General features: G+C 43.5%; 1 protein-coding gene across 5 annotated transcripts in view; it reads left to right on the top strand.

Moving 5' to 3' along the window:
- The window catches only part of atp2b1b (ATPase plasma membrane Ca2+ transporting 1b), a 49,054-nt gene extending 27,186 nt beyond the window's left edge, over positions 1-21,868 (top strand). For all 5 annotated transcript variants that reach the window (XM_036968448.1, XM_036968445.1, XM_036968446.1 and 2 more), the window contains 19 exons: positions 2,753-2,950; positions 6,954-7,211; positions 7,405-7,530; positions 9,289-9,525; positions 10,549-10,575; positions 13,548-13,697; positions 13,854-14,068; positions 14,170-14,412; positions 14,703-14,944; positions 15,230-15,467; positions 15,701-15,880; positions 15,963-16,050; positions 16,160-16,266; positions 16,399-16,590; positions 16,769-16,982; positions 18,739-18,950; positions 19,045-19,152; positions 19,277-19,465; positions 19,636-21,868. In XM_036968448.1, coding sequence (XP_036824343.1) covers positions 2,753-2,950; positions 6,954-7,211; positions 7,405-7,530; positions 9,289-9,525; positions 10,549-10,575; positions 13,548-13,697; positions 13,854-14,068; positions 14,170-14,412; positions 14,703-14,944; positions 15,230-15,467; positions 15,701-15,880; positions 15,963-16,050; positions 16,160-16,266; positions 16,399-16,590; positions 16,769-16,982; positions 18,739-18,950; positions 19,045-19,152; positions 19,277-19,465; positions 19,636-20,007 — 3,596 coding nt within the window. In that variant the 3' untranslated portion in view covers positions 20,008-21,868. The remainder of the gene's footprint in view (positions 1-2,752; positions 2,951-6,953; positions 7,212-7,404; positions 7,531-9,288; positions 9,526-10,548; positions 10,576-13,547; positions 13,698-13,853; positions 14,069-14,169; positions 14,413-14,702; positions 14,945-15,229; positions 15,468-15,700; positions 15,881-15,962; positions 16,051-16,159; positions 16,267-16,398; positions 16,591-16,768; positions 16,983-18,738; positions 18,951-19,044; positions 19,153-19,276; positions 19,466-19,635) is intronic.
- The last annotated feature ends 689 nt before the right edge of the window (positions 21,869-22,557 follow it).

The raw sequence follows: 22,557 nt of genomic DNA, 5'->3' as shown, positions 1-22,557 counted from the left end.
AACAGAAGCTGAGCATTCATTTTCCAGAAACAAAGTTAATTGATATTCTAGTAGGGTCATATTTCTGGAGTTGCGACATAAAAAGATGTCATTAGAAAGGTTAAAGGGAAATTTCTAAATTTTTCATATTCATCATCTCCAGCACCACCCCAACAGCAACATATGTGAAAATTCTACGTTTCTACACTACCAGTCAAACGTTTTTGAACACCTACTCATTCAAGGGTTTTTCTTTATTTTTAAAAATATTTTCTACATTGTAGAATAATAGTGAAGACATCAAAACTATGGAATAACACATATGGAATAATGTAGTAACCAAAAAAGTGTTGAACAAATCAAAATATATTTTATATTTGAGATTCTTCAAATATCCACCGTTTGCCTTGATGACAGCTTTGCACACTCTTTGAAATATCTCAACCATCTTCACCTGGAATGCTTTTCCAACAGTCTTGAAGGGGTTCCCACATATGCTGAGCGCTTGTTGGCTGCATTTCCTTCACTATGCAGTCCGACTCATCCCAAACCATCTCAATTGGGTCGAAGTCGGGGAATTGTGGAGGCCAGGTCATCTGATGCCGCATTCCATCACTCTCCTTCTTGGTAAAATAGCCCATACACAGCCTGGAGGTGTGTTGGGTCAATGACCTGTTGAAAAACAAATGACTGTCCCACTAAGCCCAAGCCAGATGGGATGGTGTATCACTGCAGAATGCTTTGGTAGCCATGGTGGTTAAGTGTGCCTTGAATTCTAAATAAATTGCAGACAGTGTCACCAGCAAAACACCCCACAACACTTCCTCCTCCTTGTTTTACGGTGGGAAATGTACATGCGGAGATCATCCTTTCAACCACACTACGTCTCACAAAGACACAGCGGTTGGAAACAAAAATCTCCAATTTGGACTCTATTGTCCATTGCTCGTGTTTCTTGGCCCAATCAAGTCTCCTCTTTTCATTGGTGTCCTTTAGTAGTGGATTCTTTGCAGCAATTCGACCATGAAGGCCTGATTCACAGTCTCCTCTGAACAGTTGATGTTCAGATGTGTCTGTTACTTGCACTCTGTGAAGCATTTATTTGGGCTGCAATTTCTTGAAATGTTCCATATTGACTGACCTTCATGTCTTAAAGTAATGATGGAGTGTCATTTCTCTTTGCTTATTTGAGCTATTCTTGCCATAATATGGACTTGGTCTTTTACCTTGTCACCACAAAACTGATTGGCTCAAACGCATTAAGAAGGAAAGAAATTCCACAAATGAACTTTGAAGAAGGCACAACTGTTAAGTGAAATGCATTCCAGGTGACTACATCATGAAGCTGGTTGAGGAAATGCCAAGTGTGCAAAGCTGTCATCAAGGCAAAGGGTTGCAGACTATCTCTCCTCACTAGATGGTTGAAGTTTTGTGCAGATCATCTCTCCTCACTAGCTGGTTGAAATTGTGTGCCCACAAGCAGCAATGCTTATTATTTTGCATTGCTAAATCTGACATGGCATGATTGAAAAACTACAGATGTCTTTGTTTCACACACACACCACATTGGTGTCACTGACCATTACTTACTACCTTTAGGTATACTATGTTAATAGACAAGGCTGCCGTCTCTTGTCCCTTTTATTTTGTTATCGTCATTGAAGCACTAGAGATCTCTATAAAAATCTAACGAGAATACAGTATAAGAGGAGTAAACCGAGTTTGTTGTGTGACTTCTTTTGCCTGTCCATTTGGCTCAGAGATTAGATCAGTTTGCTTTCTGTATCAGAGGGGCAGAGGCAGAATCACCTAATGGAAATGTATGTCTTTGTCATAATTTAAATTAAATGTAAAGAAAAGTACAGCCAATACAATCTCAGATCTGGTTGCATTATGAAGCACCTTTCAGCAAGAATACATGTGTCCATCAAAAAGGTTTTGGTGTGACACTTTCTGTCTGCAAAATAACCAACATCTTACCAAAGATATTGGAATATTGCAGGTTACAGGTGCATCATTGAACAGGATCCCATACTGACTGTTGGTATCTGCATGGTATCTGCACAGTATCCGCATAGTATTGCCGTCATGGACAATGTAAAAAAAGATCCATCTTACTGCAAGTATTTTGACTGGTCTTTTTCCACATGCCAGTGCTATTTAACATATTGTTGAGTCTAGCATGTTGTTTGAGGGCAGATGAGGGCTTTGAATGGCATTGATTTGCCTAGCCTGTTCTAAAGACCCTTGTGATGTAACATTCCATGGGTCGTGTTCATGGTCCTCCGACCTTTGTCAGGTTTAGTCACAAACACAGCCCATGCAGAGCCACCACAAAGGTCTAAAGCTTCAGGTTAGAAAGCCTCCAAAAACAAACAACTCTAACCGTTCTTGACAGGTTCTGTTTCTGCTGTTCAGTGTGTGAACATAATGAAAAGTTCAAACAGACAAGTCTGCATTACTTTGCTCAGAAATGAGAGTTCAACCAGGGGGAGAGTAACACTATTCTTCTATTCATTTTGGGATGCATGTACAGATTATCATCCTGTTGCAGATCTTTCCTGCAATGCAGGAGGTTTAAAAAGGCTTCTGAAGTTTGTTTTGTCCCTATGAAAATGTCCATCAATAATATTTCACATAATAATTCACCTTTCCTGTTGCTGCAGCATTATGATGGTTCAGATTAAGATCCTGTATCTGATACTATATGAATTCTAGACAATACAAAATGCCATACAGTTGTTAATAATTCCTTTCCCTCCTTCGTCTCTAGGGTTAGGAGGGCATGCTGACGACATCGCCAGAAGGAAAGAGGAGTTTGGACAGAACGTTATACCTCCAAAAAAGCCAAAAACATTTCTTCAGTTAGTGTGGGAAGCGTTGCAAGATGTGACACTAATTATCCTAGAAGTGGCAGCCATCATTTCATTAGGCCTTTCTTTTTATAGACCTCCAGATGCCGAAAGAGAAAGTAAGTATCTATTCTTATTTGAAATACCATGTCCTCTAATGCAGTGCTTCCCAAACTTGTACCCCTTCAAACATTCAACATCCAGCTGCGAACCCCCTCTAGCACCTGGGTCAGCGCACTCTCAAATGTTGTTTTTTGCCATCATTGTAAGCCCGCCACACACACGCTATACATTTATTAAACATAAGAATGAGTGTGAGTTTTTGTCACAACCCGGCTCATGGGAAGTGACAAAGAGCTCTTATAGGACCAGGGCACAAATAATAATATAATAATAATCAATAATTATGCTCTTTATTTAGCCATCTCACATATGAAACCTTATTTGTTAATTGAAAATTGTAAATAACTCAACACAGGTTAATGAGAAGGGTGTGCTTGAAAGGATGCACATAACTCTGCAATGTTGGATTGTATTGTAGAGAGTCTGTCTTAAATAATCTTCCACACACAGCCTGTGCCTGTTTAGTTTTCATGCTAGTGAGGGCCGAGAATCCACTCTCACATAGGTACGTGGTTGCAATGGGCATCAGTGTCTTAACAGCGTGATTTGCCAAGGCAAGAAACTCTGAGCGCAGCCCTATCCAGAAATCTGGCAGTGGCTTCTGATTAAATTACATTTTCACAGAACTGCTTGTTGCAATTTCGATGAGGGTCTCTTGTTCAGATATCGGTAAGTGGACTGGAGGCAGGGCATGAAAGGGATAACGAATCCAGTTGTTAATGTCATCTGTTTCGGGAAAGTACCTGGGTAATTGCACACCCAACCCACTCAGGTGCTTCGCTCTATTACATTTGACATTGTTCGTAAGCTTGAGTTCATTTCCACACAGAAAAAATACAATTATGGAAAGACATGTGTGTTGTCAGTTAATGCAGACAGAGAGGAGCTCCAACTTCATAGCCTCAATTTTGTCCCGCACATTGAATATAGTTGCGGAGAGTCCCTGTAATCCTAGATTCAGATCATTCAGAGAAAAAACATCCCCAGATAGGCCAGTAGTGTGAGAAACTCGTCATCATGCAAGCGTTCAGACAAGTGAAAATTATGGTCAGTAAAGAAAACTTTAAGCTTGTCTCTCAATTTAAAAAAACGTGTCAATACTTTGCCCCTTGATAACCAAAGCACTTCTGTATGTTGTAAAAGCATTACATGGTCGCTGCACATATCATTGCATAGTGCAGAAAATACACAAGAGTTCAAAGGCCTTGCTTTAATACAATTGTAGTGTCCAAAATGTATTTCAAACTGTCAGGCATTCCCTTGGCAGCAAGAGCCTCTCGTGGATGTTGCATTGTACCCAAGTGGCGTCGGGAGCAACTGCTTGCACTCACGTTACCACTCCACTATGTCTCCCTGTCATGGCTTTTGCGCCATCAGTACAGATACCAACACATCCTGACCACCAAAGTCCATTTGATATCACAAAGCTGTCCAAATATCCTCTCATGTTGTCCTGGTTTCCAGTGGTTTGCGGAAGAGGATGTCTTCCTTAATTGACCCACCATAAACGTAACGGACATATACCAGGAGCTGTATACCAGGAGCTGTGCCAACGCATATACTTCACTGGCTTGTATGTGAAGGAGTAGTTGTTTTTCGAAACATCTCCTGTCATGTCATTGATGCATTGTGAAACAGTGTTGTTTGATGAAGACATTGTCTGTATAGTTTTTTGGGCCTTTCCCTCAGCATTGTCCCAGCCATATCCGCGGCAGCAAGAAGAAGTAAGTCCTCCACAATAGTATGGGGCTTGCCTGTCCTAGCCACTCGGTAGCTCAGTGTCACGCCCTGGCCATAGAGAGGCTTTTATTCTCTATGTTGGTTAGGCCAGGGTGTGACTAGGGTGGGCATTCTATGTTCCTTTTTCTATGTTTTTGTATGTCGTTGATTTTGGCCGGGTATGGTTCTCAATCAGGGACAGCTGTCTGTCCCTTGTCTCTGATTGAGAACCATACTCAGGTAGCTCTTGCCCAACAAGGTTTTTTGTGGGTAGTTGTTTTCTGTTTTGTGTATTGCACCTTGCAGAACTGTTCATTTGTTGTTTTTGTTCAAGTGTTCGTATTTATTAAACGTATTATGAATGCTTACCACGCTGCATCTTGGTCCTCTTCTCCTTCTCCCGACAACATTCGTTACAAAACTACCCACCACCAAAGGACCAATCAGCGTGTAATGGACTCCTGGACATGGGAGGAAATATTGGACGGCAACGGACCCTGGGCACAGCCGGGAGAGTATCGCCGTCCGAAAGAGGAGCTGGAGGCAGCTAGAGCGGCGCGGCAACACTACGAGGAATTGGCTCGAGGTAACGTGCACGAGAGGCAGCCCCAGAACTTTTTTTGATTGACGGAGTCAGGTAGGAGACCTGAGCCAACTCCCTGTGCTTACCATGGCGAGAGAGTGAACGGGCAGGCACCGTGTTATGCGGTGAAGCGCACGGTGTCCCCAGTGCACACGCATAGCCCGGTGCGCTACATCGCTGCTCCTCGAATCGGCCGGGCTAGAGTGGGCATCGAGCCAGGAGGGATGATGCCAGCTCAGCGCATCTGGTCTCCAGTGCGTCTCCTTGGCCCGGGTTATACTGCACCAGCCCTACGCACGGTGTCCCCGGTTCGCCAGCACAGCCCAGTGCGGCCTGTTCCAACTCTCCGCACTTGCCGGGGTATCCAGCCAGGACAGGTTGTGCAGGCTCGTTGCTCGAGACCTCCAGTGCGCCTCCACAGCCCAGCGCATCCGGCGCCTCGGCCAAGGAGGAGGCCGCCTGTATGTCTCCCCTCCTGTCCGGAGCCGCCAGAGCCGCCCGTCTGTCCGGAGCCGCCAGAGCCGCCCGTCTGTCCGGAGTCGCCAGAGTCGCCCTTCACTCCGGAGAATACTTACCACGCTGCACCTTGGTCCTCTTCTCCTTCTCCCGACGACATTCGTTACACTCAGCATCTAGCCCCTTCTTATTAATGGTATCTGTTGCTTTTACACATGTCTTACTTCTCGAAAGTAGTCTTTATTCTAGCTCAATAAACTCCTGTGGCTTATTTTTCAAATGGTCATGTTTTGTTTCTAAATGTCTGCGCAAGAGTGAAGGTTTACCGAGACAGAGTAACAGTTAATGTGATTGGATGTTAATTATTTGATTAGGCTAGTTGTATTTGACATTGTGTTATTATTTTGCTGAACACTAGATGGTTTCATTTAATTTCTGCCAGTGAAACAAGGCTACTCAGGCGAGAAAGAAACATCACCCAAATGTATAGCCCCGTTGGAAAATATAAATGTACTGTTTGAAAATGTGAATCACATTTTTATTTGGTGTACCCCCCACGGCATTGCGCGTACCCCTGTGGGTACCCCAGTTTGGGAATACATGCTCTAATGGTTTAATCACCAGGTGATTCATATTTACTCAATCAAATACCAAAAGATTTGATTGTTGCTAATTTGCAACTGTAAACTTCATGCATGCAGCCATACATGCGTCTGGTTTGTGCAGTTGCTGGTAATTGGTTATTGGACGGATAGTTAGTATTTCATTGCAGACCAAAACAAGCAGATCTAATTTCAGACGGCACTTTGTTTCTGTGTCTTCCTGGGGATCGTCACAAGTCTCTGACTTTGTTGATAGAAAGAGATACTGCTTGGTACAAATTGTGAGTATCCTGCCTATTATCTAATCATAAAGGGGTTCACTCTGAAACTGATACACTTCAATCAATCCATAATCCCATTCCACAAAGGACTTCAGTGGCAGTAGTCGGTCGCAGTGTACTTCCTGGGATCAAGACTGTACTTCCTGTTTTATAATCATTGTAGGATACTTTCTGTGGGATCCTTTGGGTAAAGGCCATGCTACCAAAGACAAAATTGTCAATGTCATCAGAATGAATGAGCTACTTGTCCTCAATTTAGGGTTAGGCCTGAGGTATAAAACACAATTCTGGAGGGAATGCAATGTACTTCTGTCCTTTGTAGCACGTCCAGATAGTGACAACTGTCCTTTTCTTTCAGATTGTGGGAAGGCAGCGGGAGGAGTGGAGGATGAGGGGGAGGCAGACACGGGCTGGATTGAGGGTGCAGCCATCCTCCTGTCTGTCGTCTGTGTGGTCCTGGTGACAGCGTTCAATGACTGGAGTAAAGAGAAGCAGTTCCGCGGGCTGCAGAGCCGTATTGAACAGGAGCAGAAGTTCACGGTGGTCCGCGGAGGCCAAGTCATCCAGATCCACGTGGCTGAGATAGTAGTCGGCGATGTTGCACAAGTGAAATACGGTATGGTCCTGAAAGAAAAATGCCGTTCTGTGTTTATTTGTGTGTGTGTCCGTGTGCTAGCTTGCATACAGTATGTGTGTGTGCCCTAAAACCAAAGAGCAATCCTACTTTTTTCCTCTACTCTGTCTGAATCTGGGGTAAATGAGCTAACTCACCCAGCTGAACAGTCTGGTGTATGTGTATGTTTTTCCAGGTGACCTTCTTCCTGCTGATGGTGTGCTAATCCAGGGAAATGATTTGAAAATCGATGAAAGCTCTCTAACCGGTGAATCTGACCATGTCAAGAAGACATTGGATAACGATCCCATGCTGCTGTCAGGTAATGATGATGAGCCTTCCTCTCTTCATATAATATGGCTGATGTCTAGTTACAAATCCAATATGGATCAGACTGTATAACGCCCAGTGGTATCACTCCCCTTTCAAGCTAAAATCCTTAGTTGATACGTACTTTTTAAAAAACGTATTAGTGAGAGATATTGATTCTTGAAAAAATTACTTTATAAATGCCTCATGAGCTTTGTTCAACTGTTGTACCCCATCTAAAGCTAGTTTTACTACAATGTTTATCAACAACATAAAACAAACTCTGTATAGCCTTTAAACATGGTTAAAAATGTCATTTTGATATCCATGCTGTATCACATCCGGCCGTGATTGGGAGTCCCATAGGGTGGCGCACAATTGGCCCAGCATCGTCCGGGTATGGCCGGAGTAGGCCGTCATTGTAAATAAGAATTTGTTCTTTAACTGACTTGCCTAGTTAAATAAAGGTTAAATAAAATTTAAAAAACAATTATAATATCACGGATGGTCAGTCCTTTTTAAAGAAACAGAGGTGGGGTGTCGCTTTGTAATTGTTTTAATTAATGAGGGAGTTCTGTTAATTCCCCGGGCACGTCCCGGGTGAAGCGGGTTAGCGTTGATTGCATTTGTTTTGGAACTGAGTTGCCTCCCGGGCGTGAGCCAGGTGCCCTCGTTCTGGCTAACGGCGAAGTTGGCTCAAAACAAAGGCTACGTAGTTTGAAGCACGTGGAGTAATGTGTAGGATTCTGTGTTTTCAAATGCAAACATGATTGATTTTGAAAATGAAAAGTAGTTTGAAAATTCAAACATATATTTTCTGGTTTCTGAACGATGCATCATCCTGCCTTGTTGACAACAGATTACTGTTCCATTTGAGAAGGGCTCTTCTACCTCGCCGGTTTTGCATGTTCACGTCATGGGCCATAGCCCCATGCAATTCGCAACATATCATACTGGCTGAAATGATACAAGACCTTTTGGAGCGTCACTTTAATCAAACGTCCTCATGGATTGTAGCTTGAAGGCTTGACTGCCACTGCACAACACGACCACATGGGTCTCCTTGTTTGTAGACTACTACTAAGAGATGATAATAGATTGAGGCACTTGTTTTTCTCCCCTGAAACACTATAGTTGCTGTGGCACTGGCAGGCACCCCAAAAAAAAGTGAATGAATGGGGATTTAGGTGATGGAATGGACCATTTGATTTCCCATCCCTACTCAAGTAGAGAATAACAACATTTACTACTCATGCCCTGTCTATCATGACCAAAATATACCATGGCCTGGTATATATTATTATATTATTGTTGTGAGAGAGGCTAGGACACAGCTGACGCTTAAACTGACTAGCCAAAACTTCAAACTGTCCCTTTACCCTAACCTTAACCAAACCCTTAGCCCTGACCCTAACACTTACCCTACCTCGTAACCCTAATCTTAACCTAATTTTAATACATTCTGAAATTAAATATCTGTTTGGTGCATCAGACGTTATAGCCTTTTCCTATTACTGTCAATCACTCTTCTTAAGAGCTCTTAGGAGTCAACAGCTACTTGAAACAGCACGCTCTCTATTCCTCCATAGATACTGTTAGGCCATACAAGTTTAATTACATATTTATTACATATTTAACAGATGCCCCTCTTCACTTTTCTCAAACATGCAATAAAAGTCTGAAAATGTACCATCCCATTTTAGTTGGAGAGATTCCATTGTTAAGGTTCATGTGATCATGTCTGTCGCATGTCTGTCTTTTATTTCGTCAGGTACCCACGTCATGGAGGGTTCTGGGAAGATATTGATCACAGCAGTAGGTGTCAACTCCCAGACCGGCATCATTTACACACTACTTGGAGCCGAGGAAGACGAAGATGACGATGAGGACGAAAAGGCGGAGAAGGAAAGGAAAAAGAGGGAGAAAGAGGAGAAGAAGAAAGAGAATGAGAGGAAAAAGAAAGAGAAGAAAGAAAAGAAGGACAAGAAAGACAAACTGGACAAGAAAAGTATGTTGAACTGGATTGTTCTTTCATAGCCATCTGTCACTAAATGTGTCAAACAAACCTCTCACCTCTGCCATTGTAATAACTGTTACGAATAGACCCACTTGCTTTTTATTGAGACTCGCCATAGGAGTAAACATAAAATGGAATTGTTTTGAGAAACTCTGTCCAACAAGTGTTGTAAGATATTCGATTATGCTATCATTTATCCTATAAGGCATACACTTGCTACATTGTTCCAGTGGCATGACATAAAGCTATCTGCTTCCATAGAGGTGATGGCAGACAGGGTTATTCTCCCTTTATTAACTGAAGTGGTCAATCAATCATTCAAGAGAGATAGTAAAATTACGTTTTTGGCTTTGGGTCATCTATTAAAATGCCTGAAAATGTGAAGCTATCTTCAATGTTAAGATGTCTGCCTATGGTGTGTGAGTGACATGCACATTCAATACTTCCACTCAGATGCTGGGCCAATGATTAAAACACTATGAATAACAAAGTTCCCACTTTACACCACACTACACAAACAGTTTCTATAGCTGAATTGTGGTGCATGTTAATCACAGCATGTGGGAGCACTATAGAAGATGCAGATTTAAGATCTCAGCTGGTTAACATATCAGTTAACTGGCTGCAGTTGGGTCAGTTGGACCATGAACCTCTCTCCTGTCACACCCCGGCTAAAAACAGTTACTGCCTGTGAATTAAACAACCTGGTCCTTAGCTTCCTGCCAAGAGTGTTAGAGGAGCGTTGTGTTTAAGTCTGTAATCCCAGTATCATTGATCAGGGGATTGTCATAGTGAGGGAGTACACTATTAGGGAGTTGAGACAGAAATGCATGTCAGAGCATTTACACCTCTTAGTTTCCAATGCGATGTATAAGGGCAAGCCGTCAATAAAACTCACATCCAAGGGAACACATTACAACTAGAACTGTTTTGCCACTCTGCAAAAGTGAGAAGCTCTTTGCTGATGTGTAAATGGATACGTTTTTAAGTGCAGTGGTTTCTTTCTCTCCACAGATAAGAAAGATGAGAAAAACAAGAAAGGTAGGTTTGTTATTGTGTGTTATATCTATATTGAAGCTGCTAGTTTTTATTTGTGTGCACTTCACGAGCATGGTGTGTTTATATTGAGTACTGTATAGTTTGGTTTGTGTGTTTATTTAGACTCTGTATGATCTGGTCTGCGTGAGGTGGGTAAAGTCTGAGCTAGGCCTCGCTGCCGGTGCGGCCCTGTGTTTCCCTGAGGGCATATGGTAATGTGTGTGTCCCTGTGGTCCGAGCAGCAGGTGCTCTTGACTCCGCTCATGGTGATTAGGACCAAGGAGATTACAGCTCTTAATCTCAGCAGCTGCTTTCCCCCTCTGCTTTTCTTCCTTTAGCTAACAACCTGTACTGTTTTCGGATCAGCACACTTAAACACTTACACCCACACGCTCACTCACACATTTGCCTGGATGAACAAGGTCCCTTTACTTCACTTACTAACGTGTTGAGTATTTAGGGTTCTAGTGCGTGTGTGTTTGTACATTTACAGAACGTGGGCATGTTTTGGGATGTTGGCGGTTGGATTGGCTTGTAGAGAATCTCAGCCAAGAAAGAGCAATAATCCCCAGACTAGGATTAAAGACTGCGAGCCAAACACCATAGTGTCACTGCGGTGTATTACATAGAATAGCACCCCCTATCCGTTTCCATGCAGTATCAACAACTCCTGCCATCCAACTATGAATCCTTACACACCATTGTACTATTTTATTTCCCCCATTTAATTATTTGTTAATTGGATGCATCAACAATTCTTCTTACAATTATTGTATTATGAGGTGCTCATGTTTGCTAATTTGACTTTTTTTCTAATGTATCTGGAAAAAATAAAGAGAGAACTGAAGGGAATGTTACAGTATTGTCGTCATGAGAAGTAGACCAAGGTGCAGCGTGGTCAGCGTACATTTTATTTTTATTTGATAATGTCACCAACAAAAACAAAAATAACAAAAACGACCGTGAAGCTTACAAGGGCTAATAGTACCCCTAACAAAGACAACTTCCCACAAAACCAACAGGGAAAAAGCTGCCAAAGTATGATTCTCAATCAGAGACAACGATAGACAGCTGTCCCTGATTGAGAACCATACCAGGCCAAACACAAAGAAATAGAAAACATAGAAAATCAGAACATAGAACGCCCACCCCAAATCACACCCTGACCAAGCCAAAATAGAGACCGAGACCCCAAAGGTGTGGACTCCGGCCGCAAAACCTGAACCTATAGGGGAGGATCTGAGTGGGCATCTATCTGCGGTGGCGCCTCTGGTGTGGGGACCCTCATTGCGGGCCCCGAACTGGGGACCCTCATTGCGGGCCCCGGACTGGGGACCCTTATTGCGGGCCCCGGACTGGGGACCCTCATTGCGGGCCCTGGACTGGGGACCCTCGCTGCGGGCCCCGGACTGGGGACCCTCGTTGCGGGTCCCGGACTGTGGATCATCACTGATGGGAGGAGACGTATAGTCAGCCTGGTGCGTGGTGCTGCCACAGGGCCCTCCAGGCTGGGAAGGCATACAGGAGGCCTGGTTCTGGGAGCAGGCACAGGATGAACCAGGCTGTGGAGGAGCACTGGAGATCTGGTGCTTAACACGTGCACCTCTCCTTTTGGCTGAATGCCCACTTTAGCCCGGCACGGGTGGAGGGCAGGCATAGGACGCACTGAGCAGTCACAGCGCACCGGAGACACAGTGCGCAGAGCCGGCGCAGGATACCCTGGGCCGAAATGGCACACCGGAGACCAAGAGCTCTGAGTTGGCACAATCCGCCCTGGCTGGATGCCCATTCTTGCGTGGCACCGGAGACACTGTGCGTTTTCTCGCATAACACGGTGCTTGCCCGGTCACTTGCTCCCCGCTGTGAGCACGGGGAGTTGGCTCAGGTCTATAACCCGACTCCGCCAATCTCCCCTTGTGCCCCCCAAATTTTGGGGGGGCTGCCTCTCATGCCTGCTTCGATGGTTGGCCTCCTCATATCGCCGCCGCTCCTCCTTCGCTGCAGTCATCTCCTCCTTTGGACAGCGATACTCCCCAGCCTGCCTCCAGGGTCCTTTACTGTCCAGGATCTCCTCCCATGTCCAGGAGTCCCTTTCACCACGCTGCTTGGTCCTTTGGTGGTGGGAAGTTCTGTCACAGCCATCGTCGGAATGAGACCAAGGTGCAGCGTGGTGAGCGTACATTTTATTTTTATTTGATAATGTCACCAACAAAAATAACAAAAACGACCGTGCCGCTTACAAGGGCTAATAGTATCACTAACAAAGACAACTTCCCACAAAACCAACAGGGAAAAAGGCTACCTAAGTATGATTCCCAGTCAGAGACAACGATAGACAGCTGTCCCTGATTGAGGAACCATACCCGGCCAAACACAAAGAAATAGAAAACATAGAAAATCATAACATAGAACGCCCAGCCCAAATCACACCCTGACCAAACCAAAATAGAGACATAAAAAGGCTCTCTAAGGTCAGGGCGTGACAAGTTTGATACTGTAGAAGTAGATTTCTCCTGGTTTTTACTGCCTTATTCCTTATTTTATTCCTTACACTCAGGGAGTACAATTACTCAGGGAGTATAGTTACTCAAGGACTATTGTTAGTTACTCAGGGAGTATAGTTAGTTACTCAGAGAGTCTAATTATTCAGGTAGTATAGTAATTTACTCAGGGAGTGTAGTTGCTTAGGGTGTATAGTTAGTTCCTCAGAGAGTATAGTTAGTTACTCTGGAATATATCCACTTCTGGAGTATAGTTAGTTACTAATGGAGTATAGTTAGTTACTCGGAGAGCATAGTTACTCAGTGTGTATAGTTACAGAGTATAGTTATTCTGGGAGTATAGTTACACTTTTGTCATCTCTGAGGAAATTCATTTTGATGGGCCCATGTTGTGAATTAGATGAACCCGATGTTTCCCAAAATGTCTCTATTTCAACTTAATGTCATTTGAACCCATCCTCTCGTCTCCCTCAGGTAAGTCTAAGGGTGGTGCAGGTGTGGAGATGCAGCCCCTAAACAGTGACGATGGAGGAGAGGAGAAGAAGAAAGCCAACCTACCAAAGAAGGAAAAGTCTGTGCTCCAGGGGAAGTTGACCAAATTAGCGGTGCAGATCGGCAAAGCAGGTAAGACCATCACAAGGGAAGCCCTCTATTTTCAACCAAGCAAAATTTTGAATTCTGAAAGTGCGTTTGATTTCCACAGCAGATTGTCTCAGTTTGTCATCATTAAAGATATTTTCCTCTTTCATTGTGTTCACTCCTGTCCTTTCACCTGTCCAGGCCTGTTCATGTCGGGATTGACAGTGATCATCCTGATAACTCTGTTTATGGTGGACACTTTCTGGATCCAGGGCCTACCATGGGTCGCGGACTGCACACCCATCTACATACAGTTCTGTGTCAAGTTCTTCATCATAGGTGTAACTGTGCTAGTGGTGGCCGTGCCCGAAGGTCTCCCCTTGGCCGTCACCATCTCATTGGCCTACTCTGTCAAAGTAGGTATCACTACCATGTTAACACAGTATGTATAATTCAGACAGGAGTTACTGAGAAACCCATTGCCAGATCACAAATAATAGCCTCCTCTCTTCTTCAGAAAATGATGAAAGACAACAACCTGGTGAGGCACCTGGATGCCTGTGAAACCATGGGCAACGCCACAGCCATCTGCTCTGACAAAACGGGGACATTAACCATGAACAGGATGACCGTGGTCCAGGCTTATCTGGGAGACAGGCACTACAGGGTGGTTCCTGAGCCTGACCTCATCCCAGGCAAAGTCTTGGACCTGCTCATTATGGGCATCGGAGTCAACTGTGCTTACACTTCCAAGATCATGGTAAGTGAAAATATTTCACTCTGTTGAGATTTTCAACTCTGGCAAACAGAACACAAAAAGATATGCAATAAAGCTATTTTCTTGGCAATCTTTTATTGACATCTGTTTAAATACATTGAGTGCCAGGTCAGGGATTTCAAGCCAGAGCCAAATCCTCTTGAGATCTGGGTACTTAGACTTTCATTTCGAACATGCATTGATATCAATGGGAAATATTTGTAAAGAATTGAATTTATGTTAGTTGATTTGAAGTTTGGAACTGACCTTAATGTGTAAATGGTTTGTCTCAGTCTCCTGAGAAGGAGGGCGGGCTGCCGCGCCAAGTGGGCAACAAGACTGAATGTGCCTTGCTGGGCTTTGCCTTGGATCTGAGACGGGACTATATGACCATCCGCAATGAGGTCCCAGAGGAGAAGCTCTTCAAGGTCTACACCTTCAACTCAGTCAGGAAGTCCATGAGCACGGTGCTAAAGAACGCAGATGGGAGCTACCGCATGTTCAGCAAAGGAGCATCAGAGATCCTCCTGAAGAAGTAGGCCGGGACTTTCTGTTTTTCCCTTTCGTGCAAATTAACTTGCTCAGTATTATTTGTCAGCAATATTAGAAACCTAATAGAAATATAAACTTAATAGAAATATAAACCTAATATATACAGTATATAAATATAAACCTAATATATACCGTATATAAACTTAATATCAATATAAACCTAATATATACAGTCTATAAATATAAACCTAATATAAGGTATATAAACTTAATATAAACCTAATATAAATATAAACCTAAAATAAATTCCCTCTTTATCTCAACACAGGTGTTGTAAGATCATGACAGCCAATGGGGAGGCTAAGGTCTTTAAGTCCAGGGACAGAGATGACGTGGTGAAGAAGGTGATCGAGCCCATGGCCTCCGAGGGCCTCAGGACCATCTGCCTGGCCTACAGGGACTTCCCCCCTGCCGACGGCGAGCCTGACTGGGAAAACGAAACTGACATCCTCACCGGCCTCACCTGTTTGTGTGTGGTGGGCATCGAGGACCCCGTACGGCCAGAGGTAAAAGGGCCATTGGAGCCCAAACAAAGGTCCTTGTTGCAAAGGTCTAATTAATTGAAGAAGGTAAATGTTTGTGTTGCTATAACCCTCAACAGTGTACATGTATAATCACCCTAAAAAGGAAAGCAGGTGTTTGTGAGTGTGTCTCTGGGGCGTTGGATTATAAGCAAAACACACATTTCCTTAATCTGAAGAGAAAAAATGGACAGTAAGGTATTCTTCTTCCACCCTAGGTCCCTGACGCCATTAAGAGGTGTCAGCGCGCTGGCATCACGGTGCGCATGGTCACAGGGGACAACATCAACACGGCTCGGGCCATCGCTAGCAAGTGTGGCATACTGCAGCCCGGAGATGACTTCCTCTGTATAGACGGCAAAGAGTTCAACCGACGAATTAGAAATGAACTGGGAGAGGTAATATTCCTCTCACAAAATAGAACTGTTTCTGTAAAATAAAATGGGATGGTAGAGTAACCCAAGGAATGTCTACTTCCAGATTGAGCAGGAGCGCATTGATAAGATTTGGCCCAAACTCCGTGTGCTTGCAAGATCCTCACCCACTGACAAACATACCTTAGTGAAAGGTATGTTTGTGTTTTTTTTCTTCCATTCATCACTATTTTTGGAAAGTTACAGATACATTTTTAGGTCTCACATATTATCTAAAGGGATGATGCTTGCCTTTGTTCACAGGTATAATGGATAGCACTGTACAAGAACCAAGACAAGTTGTTGCTGTAACAGGAGATGGTACTAATGACGGCCCTGCCTTGAAGAAAGCTGATGTTGGATTTGCCATGGTATTATTATACTCCAAGATCTGGCACATGTTATGTCCCATCAATATTATATGAGTAGGTTCTCTCTCTCATTCAACCAGACGGATACTTTTGGTGCTGTGACTAATACGCTGTGACATGATGTGCCCACAGGGCATTGCAGGCACGGATGTGGCCAAAGAGGCCTCAGACATCATCCTGACAGATGACAACTTCAGCAGCATCGTCAAGGCGGTGATGTGGGGACGGAACGTCTACGATAGCATCTCAAAGTTTCTCCAGTTCCAGCTGACGGTTAATGTGGTGGCTGTCATTGTGGCCTTCACCGGAGCCTGCATCACACAGGTGAGACACTCTCTATTTCTGCCATGTCCATCCTTCCCATCTTACCTTTCTGCTTGTAAAGTTGAGGAACAGAGAGAGTCTAACTGCCTATAGGGAGTTTTTATTATCTACTCTACAAGTTACAACTGTCTTTGAAAAGTGGAGAGCTATACACAACTCAAACTACATCTCCCCTCAGGACTCTCCTCTCAAAGCTGTCCAGATGCTGTGGGTGAACCTGATCATGGACACCTTTGCCTCGCTGGCCCTGGCCACTGAGCCCCCAACTGAGTCTCTCCTGCTGAGGAAGCCGTACGGCCGCAACAAGCCCCTCATCTCTCGAACCATGATGAAGAACATCTTGGGCCACGCTGTCTACCAGCTCACCATCATCTTCACTCTGCTGTTCGCCGGTGAGTACCGCCTGGGGGTCAATTCAATTAGTCGTGGCAATTGGACATTGACAATAAAGTTCATGTACTTTTTCCCCCTCTTTCCCTCCAACTTTGTTCTTGATAAAGTTATGAAAGCAAATGTATTGTATTACGTGATCCGTATTGCTGGTCTCCAGTGGGCCTTGTCAGTATGCACTGCACCTACAGTGAGGGAAAAAAGTATTTGATCCTCTGCTAATTTTGTACGTTTGCCCACTGACAAAGAAATGATCTGTCTATAAATGTAATGGTAAGTTTATTTGAACAGTGAGAGACAGAATAACAACAAAAATGTTATAAATTGATTTACATTTTAATGAGGGAAATAAAGTATTTGACCCCTCTGCAAAACATGACTTAGTACTTGGTGGCAAAACCCTTGTTGGCAATCACAGAGGTCAGACGTTTCTTGTAGTTGGCCACCAGGTTTGCACACATCTCAGGAGGGATTTTGTCCCACTCCTCTTTGCAGATCTTCTCCAAGTCATTAAGGTTTCGAGGCTGACGTTTGGCAACTCGAACCTTCAGCTCCCTCCACAGATTTTCTATGGGATTAAGGTCTGTAGACTGGCTAGGCCACTCCAGGACCTTAATGTGCTTCTTCTTGAGCCACTCCTTTGTTGCCTTGGCCGTGTGTTTTGGGTCATTGTCATGCTGGAATACCCATCCACGACCTATTTTCAAGAGGTTCTCACCCAAGATTTGACGGTACATGTCCCCGTCCATCGTCCCTTTGATGCGGTGAAGTTGTCCTGTCCCCTTAGCAGAAAAACACTGCCAAAGCATAATGTTTCCACCTCCATGTTTGCCGGTGGGGATGATGTTCTTGGGGTCATAGGCAGCATTCCTCCTCCTCCAAACACGGCGAGTTGAGTTGATGCCAAAGAGCTCCATTTTGGTCTCATCTGACCACAACACTTTCACCCAGTTGTCCTCTGAATCATTCAGATGTTCATTGGCAAGCTTCAGGCGGGCATGTATATGTGCTTTCTTGAGCAGGGGGAACTTGCGGGCGCTGCAGGATTTCAGTCCTTCACGGCGTAGTGTGTTACCAATTGTTTTCTTGGTGACTATGGTCCCAGCTGCCTTGAGATCATTGACAAGGTCCCCCCGTGTAGTTCTGGGATGATTCCTCACCGTTCTCATGATCATTGCAACTCCACGAGGTGAGATCTTGCATCGAGCCCCAGGCCGAGGGAGATTGACAGTTATTTTGTGTTTCTTCCATTTGCGAATAATCGCACCAACTGTTGTCACCTTCTCACCAAGCTGCTTGGCGATGGTCTTGTAGCCCATTCCAGCTTTGTGTAGGTCTACAATCTTGTCCCTGACATCCTTCGAGAGCTCTTTGGTCTTGGCCATGGTGGAGAGTTTGGAATCTGTTTGATTGATTGCTTCTGTGGACAGATGTCTTTTTATACAGGTAACAAACTGAGATTAGGAGCATTCCCTTTAAGAGTATGCTTCTAATCTCAGCTCATTACCTGTATAAAAGACACCTGGGAGACAGAAATCTTTCTGATTGAGACGACGGGGTCAAATACTTATTTCCCTCATTAAAATGCAAATCAATTTATAACATTTTTGATTTTTTTTTGTATTATTCTGTCTCTCACTGTTCAAATAAACCTACCATTAAAATTATAGACTGATAATTTCTTTGTCAGTGGGCAAACGTACAAAATCATCTGGGGATCAAATACTTTTTTGACCTCACTGTATGTTTCCACCACAGGGGAGCAGATGTTCGACATTGACAGTGGGAGGTACGCGCCACTCCACGCCCCTCCCTCAGAACATTACACAATTGTCTTCAACACCTTCGTCATGATGCAACTCTTCAACGAGATCAACGCCCGCAAGATCCACGGCGAGCGCAACGTCTTTGACGGCATCTTCAAAAACATGATCTTCTGCTCCATTGTGTTCGGAACGTTCGTCATCCAGGTGAGCAGCATTCAGATCTATACAGGAAATTCACACAGGGGATTTCATATTGGAAAGAAAGTAGTCTCCAATCACCCTGTGTTTTGTCATCCAGATTGTGATAGTGCAGTTTGGAGGGAAACCTTTCAGCTGTGTGTGCCTCACCATCGACCAATGGCTCTGGTGTGTCTTCTTGGGCTTTGGATGTCTACTGTGGGGCCAGGTGAGCTTATTGCCGGTTTCTAATGTCCTTCAAAGTCCCTGTGATCTACATGCCTGTTATTAAATGACAAAAAAAAGTTTTGTCACAAATGAGTTCAACATTTGAGTTTGTGTCTCATTTCTAGGTGGTCACCACTGTCCCCACCAGCCGGCTGAAGTTCTTGAAGTCTGCAGGCCATGGCACGCAGCAGGAGGAGATCCCTGAGGAGGAGCTGGAGGAGATGGAGGACCTAGACGAGATCGACCACGCTGAGATGGAGATGAGGAGGGGACAGGTCCTCTGGTGCAGAGGTCTAGGCAGGATCCAGACTCAGGTATGTATGGTCAACTCACAATTACATCTCAGCTCATAATCATCCCTCAGCTTTACACCAAACCATAGCTACCATTGGCCTGGATACAAACTCAGTATTGTGCTTTATTAAATTTCAATGGGGTCTCAATACTCATATTTTGACTGTGTCTTTGTCCCCAAACTGTCCAGATCCGCGTAGTGAATGCCTTCCGAGACACTATGTCCCCCTACGAGGGTCTGGAGACCCCGGAGTCCCGCAACTCCATCCACAACTTCATGACAACCCCAGAGTTCAGGATAGAAGACTCAGAGCCACAGATCCCACTCATCGACGACACAGAGGGGGAGGACGATGCTCCCACCAAGCGCAACGCTGCACAGACTCTGCCCCCACACTCCAAGCTGGCCACCCTCCCGTCCTCGCCCAACCAGAACAATAACGCTGTGGACATGGTCATCCCCCTCCACAAGGAGAGCCCAAAGATTTGCGGGAATCCTGAGAGTGCTGTGCTTCCGGCGTGCCCTGGGAGCCCGCTGAACAGCCTGGAGACCTCCCTCTGAGCTGGACCGTAGTACCAGTAATGGCCCACTGACCTCAGCCCACGTAACAATACCAAGACATGGGGAGAGGAGGCTTCTAGAAGTTTTGGTTTGGACTGGAATTGAGGACATCAGATATTTCAGATTTTATGGTCTTGTATCGATGGAGGGGTGCATATTTTGAATGAAAGAATTATAGACTACGCTTTAAAAAAGTAATTGAATGAACAGGGAGGCTGGGACGCATTGCTGTACATCAGCAATACTTCTAAAGAATTAATGCATTGGCTATGTATATTTTTACGATTTCATTCATGTTGTGAAAGCAGACCTGTTTACACATTTGTGAAACTTTGATTGTCTGTGAAAGACCTACGTAATAACATGTACAACGTGGGGCTGTGAAATTCAAAAAGTATATACCGTATTTTAGATATTGCTGTTTTTTAGGAGAAAACAGGTTTCTATTGAAACTGAACTATTTTGCCTGCAAGTTCTATTTGGTATGTATTTTGCTAGGTACATAGAAATATCTAGCAAAATAAGAAGAGGTGGTTTTATGGTCTATTAGGAGAGGTTAGAATAACTGGAAAACAACCACAAATATCCATGTACACAATTCCACACTGTAAATATTCACTCTGTTCCCAATCATTCCAAAACTACATTTCATGTTTACTGGAAAGTGGAGCTTCCATTTGTCACTAGTGCTATAAATCTAGACCACAGATGATAAGCACCGACTCCATGGAAAGGCTCATTATGAATCAAGGATACTATACATACTATACATACTGTACAATGTGTCTGTAGAGATAATTATGTGAAGTGAGTGTATTGTTGGTTTTAAGTCATTTTTTACCATTTTAAATCAGGAGTAGGTTGTTGCCTGATCAAAAACCACGTAATTCAAAGACGTTTAATGTGCTGAATGGTTTTGATGACCTGGGTTGTATTTCACAAATAGGATCAAAGGGTTTGCCCAGCTAACTGATATAACTTGATTCTCTACATCATTAACATGTACAGTTAGTTGATAAAGTAATACTTACCCATTGATGTCCCTTTCCATTTGACCTCTCCCGTGAACTGACCTGGGTGATTTGGGTTGTTATTATTTAAAGTTGACTACCATATTGATTCTGCTTTTTGAAATACCCTCCAGGAAACATAGAAACTACGCAAGATACAGGGGACTTTAGACTCTCGGCACAGAGTACTTTATTGCATATAACCTCCTTCAGAGAGACTTAATATTTTGTAAAATATAGCCTAGCTTTGTATCTTCTTCAAGAAAACTAAGTAGTTTTCATCCTTCACAAAAGTCAGGGTATCATCATTTTGGAGGCAGAACTGAAAAGGATTCAAAACAGAGTTTTTTTTGGGGGGGGGGGGGTCTGGAATCCAGGGGCCATATCCATAAGCCATCTCAGAGTAGGAGTGCTGATCTAGGATCTGTCCTTTTAATCTGGTTCATTATGATCTAAAAGATTCACCTGATCCTAGATCAGCACTTCTACTCTGAGATACTTTGTGGATGCGGACATATTTATTTGGGATTTCTTCCCTGTATTGCAATTTCAAACTTCATATTAAGAAGAAAGAAGGTATAAATCGCAATCCAATGGAAGTACTGTAGATGGTAAAAAATGAAGAAAGATTCCATAAGCAACTTTTGTTTGTTTCTCTGTAGTTTCATTCAACATTGGGAATTACTGTTTATCCACCTCTATAAGGATTTTTTTTATCTCAATATTTGGTAATAAAGTACTTTGTGTCTGTTTATTTTAAGCAATGGCTGTTGTGGTCGATATTCATTTTCGAAACGTGTTGAGTAATGTGTATGGTTTTGAAAATAAAATGAATATTTAGCTTACCTAAATGGTTTTGAAATCTGTCCTCTATATTTTTAAAACTTTTTCCCAACATTCAGTCATTATTGCAACACTCAGTTCATTTAAAAAGGCTATTGAATTTGGCCATCAGTGTCTCTGAAAAAATCCACACCACACCATATAGGCCAACCGGTCTCTGGTTCTCCCTGTTCACAATGCTAGTATTATAAGTCTATTATTGAAAAACTAATGCCTGTCATACCCGAGTTTAAGTGACATTTCTTAACAGAAAATGACTGAAGTAAAAGCGAAAAATCCCTCCTTAAAGGAGCTACATGTAGAATTTTTGGATTGTAATTTCAGAAAATGTGCATAATATATCTGCCGTAATAGTGGAATGCTAGAGTTTCACAATCTTTTTTCACTAAACAAACATTTTGGCCAAATACAAAATCGCATTCTAAAATGCAGACTTTCTGACAGAAAAAGCCAGACCGAAGAGGGAAAACCACCCTCCCTCTTATATTGGCATCACTAAAAAGTGTGGCCATCTCCTCGAGCACAACGAAAAATGGAAGACTGGCTGATACAAGCGTCAATGTAGAAATCGTTCTGTCACTTCCTGGTTGCTGAAATTCTACACTCTTCAATTTCAGTTTATGTGATGCAAAAATGCATCACATAAATTCCACCAGGAATTATAAATGTATCGGAGTAAAAAGTACATACATTTTTT

Source organism: Oncorhynchus mykiss, chromosome 30, assembly GCF_013265735.2.
Source record: "Oncorhynchus mykiss isolate Arlee chromosome 30, USDA_OmykA_1.1, whole genome shotgun sequence".
In the NCBI taxonomy this organism is placed as follows: Eukaryota; Metazoa; Chordata; class Actinopteri; order Salmoniformes; family Salmonidae; genus Oncorhynchus; species Oncorhynchus mykiss.
The sequence above is the reverse complement of the archived record's forward strand: the minus strand, read 5'-3'. Positions and strand labels throughout refer to the sequence as shown.